Source organism: Nanorana parkeri, unplaced genomic scaffold (genome assembly GCF_000935625.1).
Source record: "Nanorana parkeri isolate BGI_ZX_2015 unplaced genomic scaffold, ASM93562v1 scaffold1023, whole genome shotgun sequence".
Taxonomy (NCBI): Eukaryota; Metazoa; Chordata; class Amphibia; order Anura; family Dicroglossidae; genus Nanorana; species Nanorana parkeri.
The window spans coordinates 128,341-140,017 of record NW_017307291.1 but is presented as its reverse complement, the minus strand read 5'-3'; the positions used below and the strand labels follow the sequence as shown (position 1 = coordinate 140,017).

At 43.6% G+C, this 11,677-nt stretch overlaps 1 protein-coding gene across 1 annotated transcript in view; it reads right to left on the bottom strand.

Moving 5' to 3' along the window:
* Positions 1-5,967, bottom strand: part of LOC108795896 (neural-cadherin-like) — a 71,739-nt gene extending 65,772 nt beyond the window's left edge. The window contains exon 1 of the mRNA XM_018567225.1: positions 5,481-5,967. Coding sequence (XP_018422727.1) covers positions 5,481-5,967 — 487 coding nt within the window. The remainder of the gene's footprint in view (positions 1-5,480) is intronic.
* Positions 5,968-11,677: the final 5,710 nt, after the last annotated feature.

Sequence of the window (11,677 nt, the reverse complement as noted above, 5' to 3'; positions counted from 1 at the left end):
TCTTTAATTAAAACTTGACATTTAATGAGATTGAAAACAAATTTTGGAATCTAGGAAAGTTATCAGCCGCAGTTTAACACGTGTTGCATCTTGTTAAATACATGTAATGCTACTTAGAAATGTGTAGTAACTGTAATTGGAATTCATCCATTAGGCTCAATTCATAAAGCTAAGGCCTCATGTACATGGGACGTTTAACTCTGAAGCTGAATTACTGCAGCATAAATCTGAGGATTCTTGCAGCAGGAATCACAGATGGTTCCAGACATCTTCGGTTGCTCAGCCTGTAGAAAGCAATGTCCGGCTGACATGGGCCACAGCTTTATGTCACATGGAGCGGATACCTCCAGTTAGAGACAAATGATCACTCCTGGATACAAGCTGTTTGAGGAGTCGCCTGTGATTCCAGCTTTGGTGTTAAACGCCTCATGTGAATGAGGCCTGACACACCAGGATAAGGAAACTTATTTAAAAAAAAGTGAAATATATTTTCAATTGAGTTCAATGGAATTAGAGTCACATGGCTAAAATATCAGTTCTTATCTAAGTTAGGGTTAAGGGTCTTCAAACTGGATTGATGATGTCACAAGAGCCAGGCCAGGGGTGGAATTTCTTCCAGGACTGAGAGGCACTATCATTATAACATGTGAGAGCACTGCTTAGTCCTGTAATACCATGGGTCCAGCCTGCTTGAGGATGTGCCCCCTAGGGCGATGGTTTTCAACTGGTGGGTCGCAGCTCCATGTTCAGTGGGTTGCCATGTGCCTTCCACTGTGCTAGGTGAGAGGCTCCTCAGCTTCCCCCTAGCGCAGCACTGTCAGTTTTCATGCCGAGCAATCATTAAAAATATACTACCTGGCACTGAGTGTTAGCTTGAGGTGGGGTGGGCTGGGGGTATGGCCGCGAGGGATCTCCATCCATACGTGCATTTCTTACAGCTCCCTTGCATGCAAGGGAGCTGTACAAGCAATGCACGTATATATCGTGCTCCATCACAGCAGCCTTCTGGCACACTGGACTTCTGTTGCGATTTAATGACCAAGGACAAATGTGGGTCCTGAGGTTACCCAAGTTGACAACCACTGACCTAGGGTACATGGAAATGACAGGCTGGGCTCACAGGAAATGGGCAGAATGACAAAGTGTCATTCTGCCCTAAAGAGGACCTCCAGTGCTGGACTGAACAGGAGGTCAGGGACAGAGCTGGGTAGGTAGTATTTGAGATATCATCTTTTTAACACAAGAGGTGGGAGAGAAGGGAAAAATAAATGTTTCCCTTGAGTTGTACTTTAAAGCTTTGCAAATTGAGCCCTTTGTATTATATGATATCAGGATAGCGCAATACAAGTGCCCTGAGCAGCTCCTAGAATGGTGCACAAATCAAATAACCTTGACCAGCGTTGTCCATGGACATACCCTCCCTGAGGGCACAACGGCTGTCAATACCCTGTCATTAGAGCTCGGGCTGGGTAAATCAGAGACACACAATGGACGTGCTAGGGGACAGACAAGGAAAAGCTGATATAAAATAAACAGAAAGGATATAATGATTGGACTCCTCAAGTGCAAATGGTACTTTTTACAAGGACCTATTAAAAATAAATGAGATGTTCATTCCCAATATTGTACTTGTCAGTGGAGAATGCCTAGCTGTGACGTGAGAAAATACCAAATTCCCAGCACTCCGAATAAACGTTACACAAGTTACAAGCATGCTGATCTTTCACAACCCCACAAGGCCCCTTTATCAAGGTGACATAGTGACGTCACCATGAGGAAGGAACTCCGAAACGTCACTATGGATAGTGTCAAAATCAGATGGGAGAATACGAAGTCACCAGCCCTCCAAATAAATGGGCATCACAGCTTTATGATGAAGACCTTGTCGAATCAGGCTGGGTTCACACCTATACAATTTATCGTGCGGATTTAGCTGTGCGATATTGCTCAAAACAGAGATTTGCATTGAAGTCTATGGAAGCTGTTCACGCCTTTGTGATTTGTCACGCGGTAAAAAATCTCCCGTCGCGCAAAATGATGCAGGAGCTATTTTCGGGCGGTTGTCACACGGTTTGGGTCCCAGAGACATCTCAATTCATTGAAAACCGCTTGACAACCGCACAGTTTTCAAAGCAAAATTGTGCAAACAAAATCCCTGTGTGTGTTGTAAAGTAGTCGCCGCTCCAAGCTCACTCCTGTGATGGACTACAATCTCAAAATTAATTAGTAAACTAAAACGTGAGATTATAGTCCACCACAGGAGCGATCTTTGAGCGGTGACTACTTTACAACACACACAGGGATCATGGGGAACAAAAGTAGCCACCCTCCAGAAGGAAGGACAGTGTCAGCAACAATTCAGAGATGATTTGAGGATCTACAGCCGAGTGATACACAAATATGATACATTTTTGTTAATAGTCAAAATAAAACTCCAGGAAAACTTTTTATTAATCCTTGGAGTGGGGCTACCAGGGACCATGGGGAACAAAAGCAGCCACCAAGTCAGAGATGATTTAAGGATCTACAACTTAATACTTTTTCCCATTTTTTTTTGTAAAATTAGGTACCTCGGCTTATATTCGGGACGGCTTATACTCGAGTATATACGTTAACTCCTGAGTTTAGTGTCACTTCAAGGGGACATACAAGTAGGGTTGCCACCTGTCCGGGGTTCACAAGATGCAGGCAGACAGGGGCAACCTGTCATGCACGTGTGAGGAGGAAGCTGCTGCTCTGTATGGTTTCCCCGGGCTGTGTTGACCTTTCCTGGGGACACATGAACTGCTGCACCTCCATCCAGCCACATCCAGAAGGGGGACAGGCAGCACCGGAGACAGCTGGTGCTGATCATCAGCAGAGTCTGCTCATCTACCAGGCTCGAGCTCAGCTGATCACTGCCTCAGAGAAGTTCAGTAGGTAAATGTGCTGGGACCAGGACCGCAGATGATGGATGAGGAGACTGGTACTGACATGAGATGGGTATCAGCAGGAGACAGATAAGGTGATCTATTCCTGGGAAAGTTATACATGGAACACACTGCTTGAAGTTACAGGTACCAGAAATGATCCATATATATTGTGCCATAGTAAGGAAGAATGTAGATGTAACCGACCCATTCTAGTGTTTTCCAAAGCTGGACTGTAAATACTTTCTACAACCATTTTTGGGACCCGTTCCTTTTGGTGGCCACTATGGACTTGTATATTGTTTCCATTTAACCACTTGCTGCCCAGAGAAATTTCATACATTTGCACACACGATACAATCTAAATTTTGGCTAGAAAACAGCTTCAGCCCCCAAACAATGATATATTTTCTGAAAGCAGAGGCCCTGTAGAATAAAAAAAATGCATAGTTGCAATTTTTAATGTCGCACGGTATTTGCGCAAATGTTTATCAAACCAGTAATTGTAGAATAAAATACACTAAAATTAAATATAGATATAAAAGACGAGATCATGTCGGGTAATTAGATGTCAAACGTGTCAAGGCTTAAAAGTGCGTGCGCCCGTGAAACCGCAAAAAACGACAATACCCCAAATTTCCCATAGGAGACAATTTAAAAGCTTTTACTGTTCATCAGTTTAGTGTTACCAGTGATTGATGGCCCGAGAATTATAGCTCTCACTCCGATGTTCGCAGCGATATGTAATGTGTGGCGCAAATTTAGTTTTTGACCTTAGGCGCACTTGACATGTGTTTGTGTTTACACAGCCCCCTATGTAATAGCAATTAGGACATGACAGGCCCACTTTACGGAGATATTAGGGGTCTTTTAGACCCCTAATGTCACCCAGGGACCCTTAAAGAAGCTGATGAAGCAGCAATAGAGTGTTCACGAGTGGCACTAGAGTGTTCGGGTTTCTCTTGAGGTAATGGGGGCAACCCTACATACAAGGGTTAAATGCTCTAGTTTGTGTAGCTGTGACATTTCCTGGACTTCATATGTTAATGGCCCCAGAGGGATACGGAAGCTTTGTTTAATGGCCCTGGACCTGTTCAAGTGCCAATTGTGGTTGTATTTTATAAAAAGGGAAACAACCACACACAAATAACAGCCAAATACACGTAAAAAAGACAAACAAAACAAATGGAAAATTCTCTTAATTTAAAAAAACAACATACCTTGTTTTATTGATTGCATGTAATAATCTACTTTTTTGAGGTTGTGGATTTGGGGTTCTTGGTGTTTTCATGAGCTGTAAGCCATAATCATCACAATTATGACAAATCACGGCTTGAATTATCTTGCTTTGCATGTAATGAGTCTATCTCATATATTAGTTTCACCTTTTAAGTTGCATTAGTGAAATAAATGAACTTTGCACGATATTCTAATTATTCGAGTTTCACCTGTAGACTGGGGTGCATACTGTGGGGTACTGTGACCTGGATGGACTGGATGTGACTGATTTAGATGTTCAGGACAATCGATTATTCGGATAGTCACTATTGTTATTATTAATAATCATTTGAAACAATAACATACATTTCTAAAAATATCTTTTGTACAAAGGACTTTTCAGTGGTCGGTCTCCCAAATGCCATACAGCTGACCCTACACACATCAATCGGATTGTTCTGATATTCTGACGGAATTTAGATACGATGGAAACTTTTATCCCTGCCATCTCAATCTGTTTCAACATGATTAGATTGAAGATAAAAGGTGGGCTGGAAACGGCATATGTGGAAATAGATTTTGAAACCAAAACTTTCGACCCTTATTTACTTTTTATGAGAAACTTTTTCGAAGTGGTTAGAATGATATCGTCTTTTTTTTTTTTAAAGGCGGCCATACACTATACAATCAGATTGTACTACTCTGTAAAATTGCTTTTAGATTTACCAGAACTAGGACACACCTAAACGATCCACTCAGCTTATATCAAATGAGACTGGACAATGCACTACATAGTTGATGGTAGATCTAAAGCAGATTGTACAATCAGATTGTATAGTGTGTCATCAGCTTTACGCTTGTGTTGTATACAATAATCCATTCAGACATTTGACTGATTAACGTGATTGAATCAAACGATTGATATCTTGCAGTATTGATGTGTATATGTCAGCATGAAGATAAGTATGTTATCACATCAGGTGACCACAGGTCTGCCTCAACTAATCGATTATAGTGATTGGATCAAGCGGTTGATCTTATGCAGTATTGAGTGTGTGTCAGCATGAAGATAAGTATGTTATCACATCAGGTGACAATGACAGGTCCTCCTTACTTAATCGATTATAGTGTTTGGATCAAGTGGTTGATATCTTGCAGTATTGTGTGTATATGTGTATATGGCAGCATGAAAATAAGTATGTCATGACATCAGATGACCATGACAGGTCCTCCTTACCTAATCGATTATAGTGATTGGATCAAACGATTGATCACACGCAGTATCGTTGTGTGTATATCAGCATGAAGATAAGTATGTCATGACATCAGGTGACAATGACAGGTCCTCCTTACCTTGCTCCAGGTTGTGGACCTTCACTTGGATCTCGGTCTGTCCTCCTTGCAGCTTCTGGGTCAGGTAGAGCCGACCAGATCCGCTCTCAATCTTCATTGGGGGATCAGAGGGCCAACTGATCTCAAACCATTTCCCCCGATACCTCTTATCGGGGAGAGTGAAGATCGTCTCCCCGAGGGCACCTCCTGCTGGTACCCGCACAGTGTAGGAAGAAGAAGATATACCCAGGGGCTGAAGAGATCTGGCCGATCTATATCGGGACCAGGTGTATGGGGAAGGAACTGACCTGGCATCGCTGATCTTGGATGGGGCAGAAGAGATGGCAGTGGTGGGTACCAATGATGCTGGGAAATGTGCCAGTGGGATAACAGGGGCAGGAGGGTTCTGGATGCTCGCTATGGGCTCATCCGATACAGCAGGCTGGACTGATGAAGAGATGGCATGGGAAGCCACAGCTGTCAGATCGCTCTCATCAGCACCATACATCGTCCCATCAGATGCAATAGAATAGTTGGGGACCTCAGAGGAATGCCCAAGTACTTCATGGTGACCAAAGCTTGAAGGGCTGCCAGCTTGGCACAACATGCCAAGCAGCATCATGATAGCAGCAATGTATAAAATAGAAATCTCTGGGTGCAGGTGCAGCCTGCACATAGTGAGAGAAAGGGATTGATCCTGATGAAGCTCCAGCAGATGCAGTCAGTGAGCTCTGATCGTCTCCAGGCTGTGCTGACCCCCAGAGTGCACATGTGGAGGCCACGCCCCCCTCTGTGATCACAGCGCTGACAAGGTGCAAAGCAGCCGGAGCTGTCTTATCCTCATTCAATGGCATCCTTTGTCACCAATCATTTATTTCCCTCCTCCATTATCACCCCCTCTAATATTACACTTAGTATAAGAGAAGGAGACATGGAATTCCATCTCCTGCACTCAGTCTCTAATTTACTGGGAAAGTTCCACCTTCCTGTCTATGGCAGTGCTAAGAAATAATTGGGGATGACTGGAGCAAACAATTAGATCCCTGCTTGCTTTTCTATGCTGAAATCTATGCCTCGCCAGTCATTCGTTTGTAAAGGATAAGAGTACATACCATGAGGATTTCATCGCTGAAACAAAGCGCTGAAAGTGCAAACTGAGAAAACCCAGAGCAAGCAGAAATCACCAGAACTCCTCTGTTTGCAGGACATTGAAAGTGTCGGTTTCCAAGGAATAAACTGCACAGAACATAGTGAAAGTGGCTGCAATGACTCCATCACTCCACGGGGCTCCATTGTCTTCAGCTTCAGGGACTGGGGCTCTTTTTTTGGTGTGTTGCCAACGTTATGCAGATTCACAGAAGTGTTTTTAATAGTACATATCCATTGATTGATCACACAAACTAGACACGTAACCCCGCAAAAGAAAAACATTTCCTATCAATACATCGCATCTGTCCAAAGTTAAGTTTTGGAACGTTCTGATTTTTTTTTTTGTCGGAGCAGTCACATGACTTTGCCTGTAATGCAACCCCCAACAGCCCCCCCAAAAAAATCTGATTGGCCAGAGGGCAGTGACATGTCCGATATAGTTTGTTTTTGAATGAAATTCGGACGGATCCATTCACATTCGGATTAGGGCTGCAACAACTAATCGACATAATCGATTATAATCGATTATTGAAAAAGTTGTCAACTTTTTCAATAATCGATTAATCGGCTTTCTGATCAGTTGGCCCTGTTCACAGCTCCACACGCTGTGCGCCGCACCTCCTCCCCACCTCACGCTCGCCGCTGCCAGACCCGCTCGCATCCACGCTCCACACGCCGCACCTCCTCCCCGCCTCACATTTCCTGCCCATCCACAATCGGCAAGGCACGCGGGGAGATGTAGTAAGGAGGAGCAGGGGTGGGGGGATGACAGCAGCTGATAGACAGGTCCAATCTCAGAAGCAAGTTGCTGGAAGACTCGTCAGGTAAGCCTGCACTCCCACCCCACCCCCCACATGGTGCTCTATAATGTATTGCTGGGATTTGTATTTCTCTATAGCTGATGGTACATTGTACTGTACCTTATACATAGGAATAAAAATACCAGCAATGCATTATACACTGTATGTATAATGTATTGCTGGGATTTGTATTTCTCTATAGCTGATGGTACATTGTACTGTACCTTATACATAGGAATAAAAATACCAGCAATGCATTATACACTGTATGTATAATGTATTGCTGGGATTTGTTGTACTCCTCTATAGCTGGTGATATTCTGCATTGCGCTGTATAGAGGACTACAAGTCCCAGCAATAATACATTATACAGCGGAATACCACCAGCTATAGAGGACTACAAAAATCCCAGCAATAGTCGGGACAAAAAAAAAGTTGTACAATGGTTGTCAGGTGTATGGCCACCTTAACACAAACAATTAGAAACTTCTGCTCTTAGGAACTCTCACCCAAATGAAGAAAAATCCAGCCGTCATCCTAGTGAATATCTTACAGTTCAAGTGACACTAAACTCAGAAGTTATATCTTAAAAATGCAAAAAAAGAACTCCAGGAAATGTTTTTATTAACGCTTTGAGTGGGGCTACCCCCGGCACTGCAAGGGTTAAGTGCTCATTTGTGTCTAGGTAAAAAAAGTTATACTCGCCCAAAGTGCCAAGCCTGCTTGCTCTTAGATTGGTCCTTTCAGCGTCTCTCCCCCTCCTCTGCAGTGGTCTAAGATCCTGTAAATCATCAACGTCTATATACTGTGTATAGACGCGGGGATGGCGAGGAAGATTCCAATGCTGTTGCAGAGGAGGCGGAGACAGGCTGGAGGAAGTGCTGGGAGCTTTGGGTAAGTATATCTTTGTTATTTTTCTCCCTTGACACAGAACTATGGGGTCAGGGCTTTTCCCAATAGTTCTCCTTAGGGTAACGGGAGGACACAAACTAGCGTCCTCCCGTCACCCTAAGCTCAGTATACCGGTATACTGAGATGCCGCAGCTGAAGCGAATCCCGACAATTATGTCTGGATCCGCCCAGCTGCGTGAGTGACAGCTGGCTCTGCCTATCTAGAGGCAAAGCCAGCTGTACCCGCCCCCTCCCCCGTCCGTTCCGCCAGTCAGCGCTGGAGGATCAGAGCGGGAAGGGGGAATCCATCCCCTCCCCTGTCACGGCAGAGAGCTGTGACAGGATCGAGAAGTGAGCGAACGCCGGTATGTGTTCGCTCACCTCCCGATCTACTGACCCGACCTGTGACAGTCTCATTGTCACAGGTCGGCTAGAACTATGAGGTGAGTGAAAAGCTCTCACCTCATAGTTCTCCTTTAATCCTGACAGTGCGCAGGTAGCCCCACCCCAAGGGTCAATAAAAAGTTTTCCTGGAGTTGTATTTTTTCTAATAACTTAAATGTGTCTTATTTGTGTATCACTCGGCTGTAGATTCTCAAATCATCTCTGAATTGGTGCTGACACCAGTAACGCCACAAGGGGGGTGCGGCCTGCACCCGGGTGACACCAAAATGACTGACAGTCATTTTGGTGTTACCCCCTCTAAAAAGTCGGGCACTCGGTTATGGACCGAGAGCCCGACAATATCAGGAGAGAGGAGGGGACCCGGTGGCATACCTCATTCCGCTAGGTGAACGTCCCCTCCTCTCTCTGCCGCCGAGATGGCTGCCGGCAGGCGTCAATTAGACGGCCGTGCATGTGCGATGACGTCATCGTGCACGCGCTTGGTGACACCCGGCCTCGGGACACCCCTGGCTGACACTGTCCTTCCTTCTAGAGAGTGGCTACTTTGATTCCCCATGGTCCCTGTGTGTGCTGTAAAGTAGTCACCGCTCTAAGTTCATCCTGTGATGGACTACAATCTCAGTATGGAATAGTAAACTAAACGTGAGATTGTAGTCCATCAGAGGAGTGAGCTTTGAGCGGTGTCTACTTTACAACACTGTTACTCTAAAGCTGGCCATACACCTTACAATTATCGTTCGATTTCTCTCGTCGCGTCATCGAACCGTCGTCCGTGTTCCGCTCAAATACCCCATCATGCACAGACCAATGTGGAATTTGATTATCGTTCGTTATCAATGCTAACTGACCGAATGTCGTTGATCGACGGAACGGATTTGGTTGTACATTAATTATGATCGTTGACTTCCCATGAACTGGCCGATTATCGTACGAAAAGCCGATCGCTTTCATTTTTTGAATGATAATGGCAAGGTGTATGGGTACCTTTAGATGCTCTTTTAATACCGAATCATGTTACTGACCTGTTGCCAATGAACCTAATTAGTTGTAAAATGTTCTTCCAGCTCTTTCTTGTTGAGGTGCCCATACACCTTGCGATTATCGTACGAAAAACCCAGAACACAGCAGATCCCATTGCACTCCTGACTGGAAAGTCCAATGAACAGGTGGGAGCTGGAGCTGAAGCTACTGCAGATGCCTATGCAAATCAAACGTAACTGGTAGAAAGTCACTCGCACTCCAATACAAATTGTGTTTATGGTACGAAAAACAAACGCGATCGGGTCTTCGTACGATAATCGGCCAGTTGATGGGAAGTGCACGATCGCAATTACTGTACAACCGGACGACTAGAGAGCTTTCGTTGAAGCGGACGAAAATCGATGGATTCGTTGCGTTTACGTACAACAAAATCATCCAAAAGGTCTATGCGCTGTATGGAATGCAGGTGATTTCGTATTTTTTACGTACAACAAAAGTCGCAACATGAACACTGCACATGCGCAAACGAAAATCCGTTCTTTCGATCAACGAAATTCGAAAACTTCAATGGTCTGTGCATGATGGGGTACTCGAAATGAAACGACGGTTCGATGACAGGAGAAAAGAATTGAATGATAATTGTAGGTGTATGGGCACCTTTAGTACCACTTTTGTTGCCCTGTCCCAAATTTTTTGAGACATTTCAAAAAACCTCATTTTTTTCTTCAAATGGTCCATTTTCTCATTTTAAACATTTGATATGTTTTCTTTTTTCTATTGTGAATAAAATATGAATTGATGAGATTTGCAGGTCATTGTATTCTGTTTTTATGAAGATTTTGCACAGCGTTCCCACTTTTTTGGGAATTGGGGTTGTATTTATTATTGGTATTTTTATATCATCGACAATTTACACAGCGCTTTACATACTACATATTCACTTCAATCCCTGGCCTGAAGGAGCTTACAATCTGAGGTCCTGATCTCACATACTGTACATACACATACAACACTGGGCTCAGTTTAGATAGGAGCCAATGCACCTACCATCTTATTTTTTATTTTGTTATTGTTTGATATGTACAGATTCCATCCAATGGCTTTTCATTATTTTAGTTTTACCTCATCTATGAGGTCCCTTACTTCCTTGTTCTGATCACCATCTGTTAGTAATCTATCTAATAATAATATTCAGTATTTTTTTTATTTAAATTGCTTTTTTTATACTTCTTGCTTCATTTATATCCATAGCAAGCTGTCCAGAAAATGTGGCAGCAACAAAGTTCGGGGCAAATCATATATCACAGTCACCAAGGTTACAGTGGTTACCCTTTACTCACAAGGCTTAAAACTGAACTCCAGCAAATATAAGATACAAATGTATGCAGCTATTTATTAGTAAAAAAATTTTTTTTTAATACAACTAGTGTTGTATCTGATTTTGACTTAGTACAGCCTCTTGTAATCCCCTAAACGGTGGCACTCTATAGGGTAAGGAAAGGAGGCAAACCAATATGGCGTGCTGCATGCACGTACGGAGAAGAAACATGCTGATAGAGGTAGAAAGCAGAGTGCCCAGAGGGATAACTTCATCAGTGGGCTTATGCTCTTTGACTGATCACTCAGCAGGCTGGGGGTGGAGGAGGAAAGAAACCACTCCCTTCTATACAGTCTATAAATGGAACATGGGGTGGTGTCACCCGCCTTGCTGTGTCAGTATTTGGTTTGTGCAGGAACCCAATACTAACAAAGGGGAGGCACACAAAATCCATGCAGATAATAGTGAGATTCAAACCCACATGACAGCACATCTGCAGCTTCATGAACATTATCAGTCTTAAAGGAGATAACAAATATAAACTACTGTAATTGTATATTTCATGTGATGACCCCGTCATAAATACAATCCCTTTTTCTAATGAATGGCAACATATCTCCAGCATGCTGGGAAATCTGCAAAGGAGCCCAAGTTTGTAATGGGTGGAAAGCTAT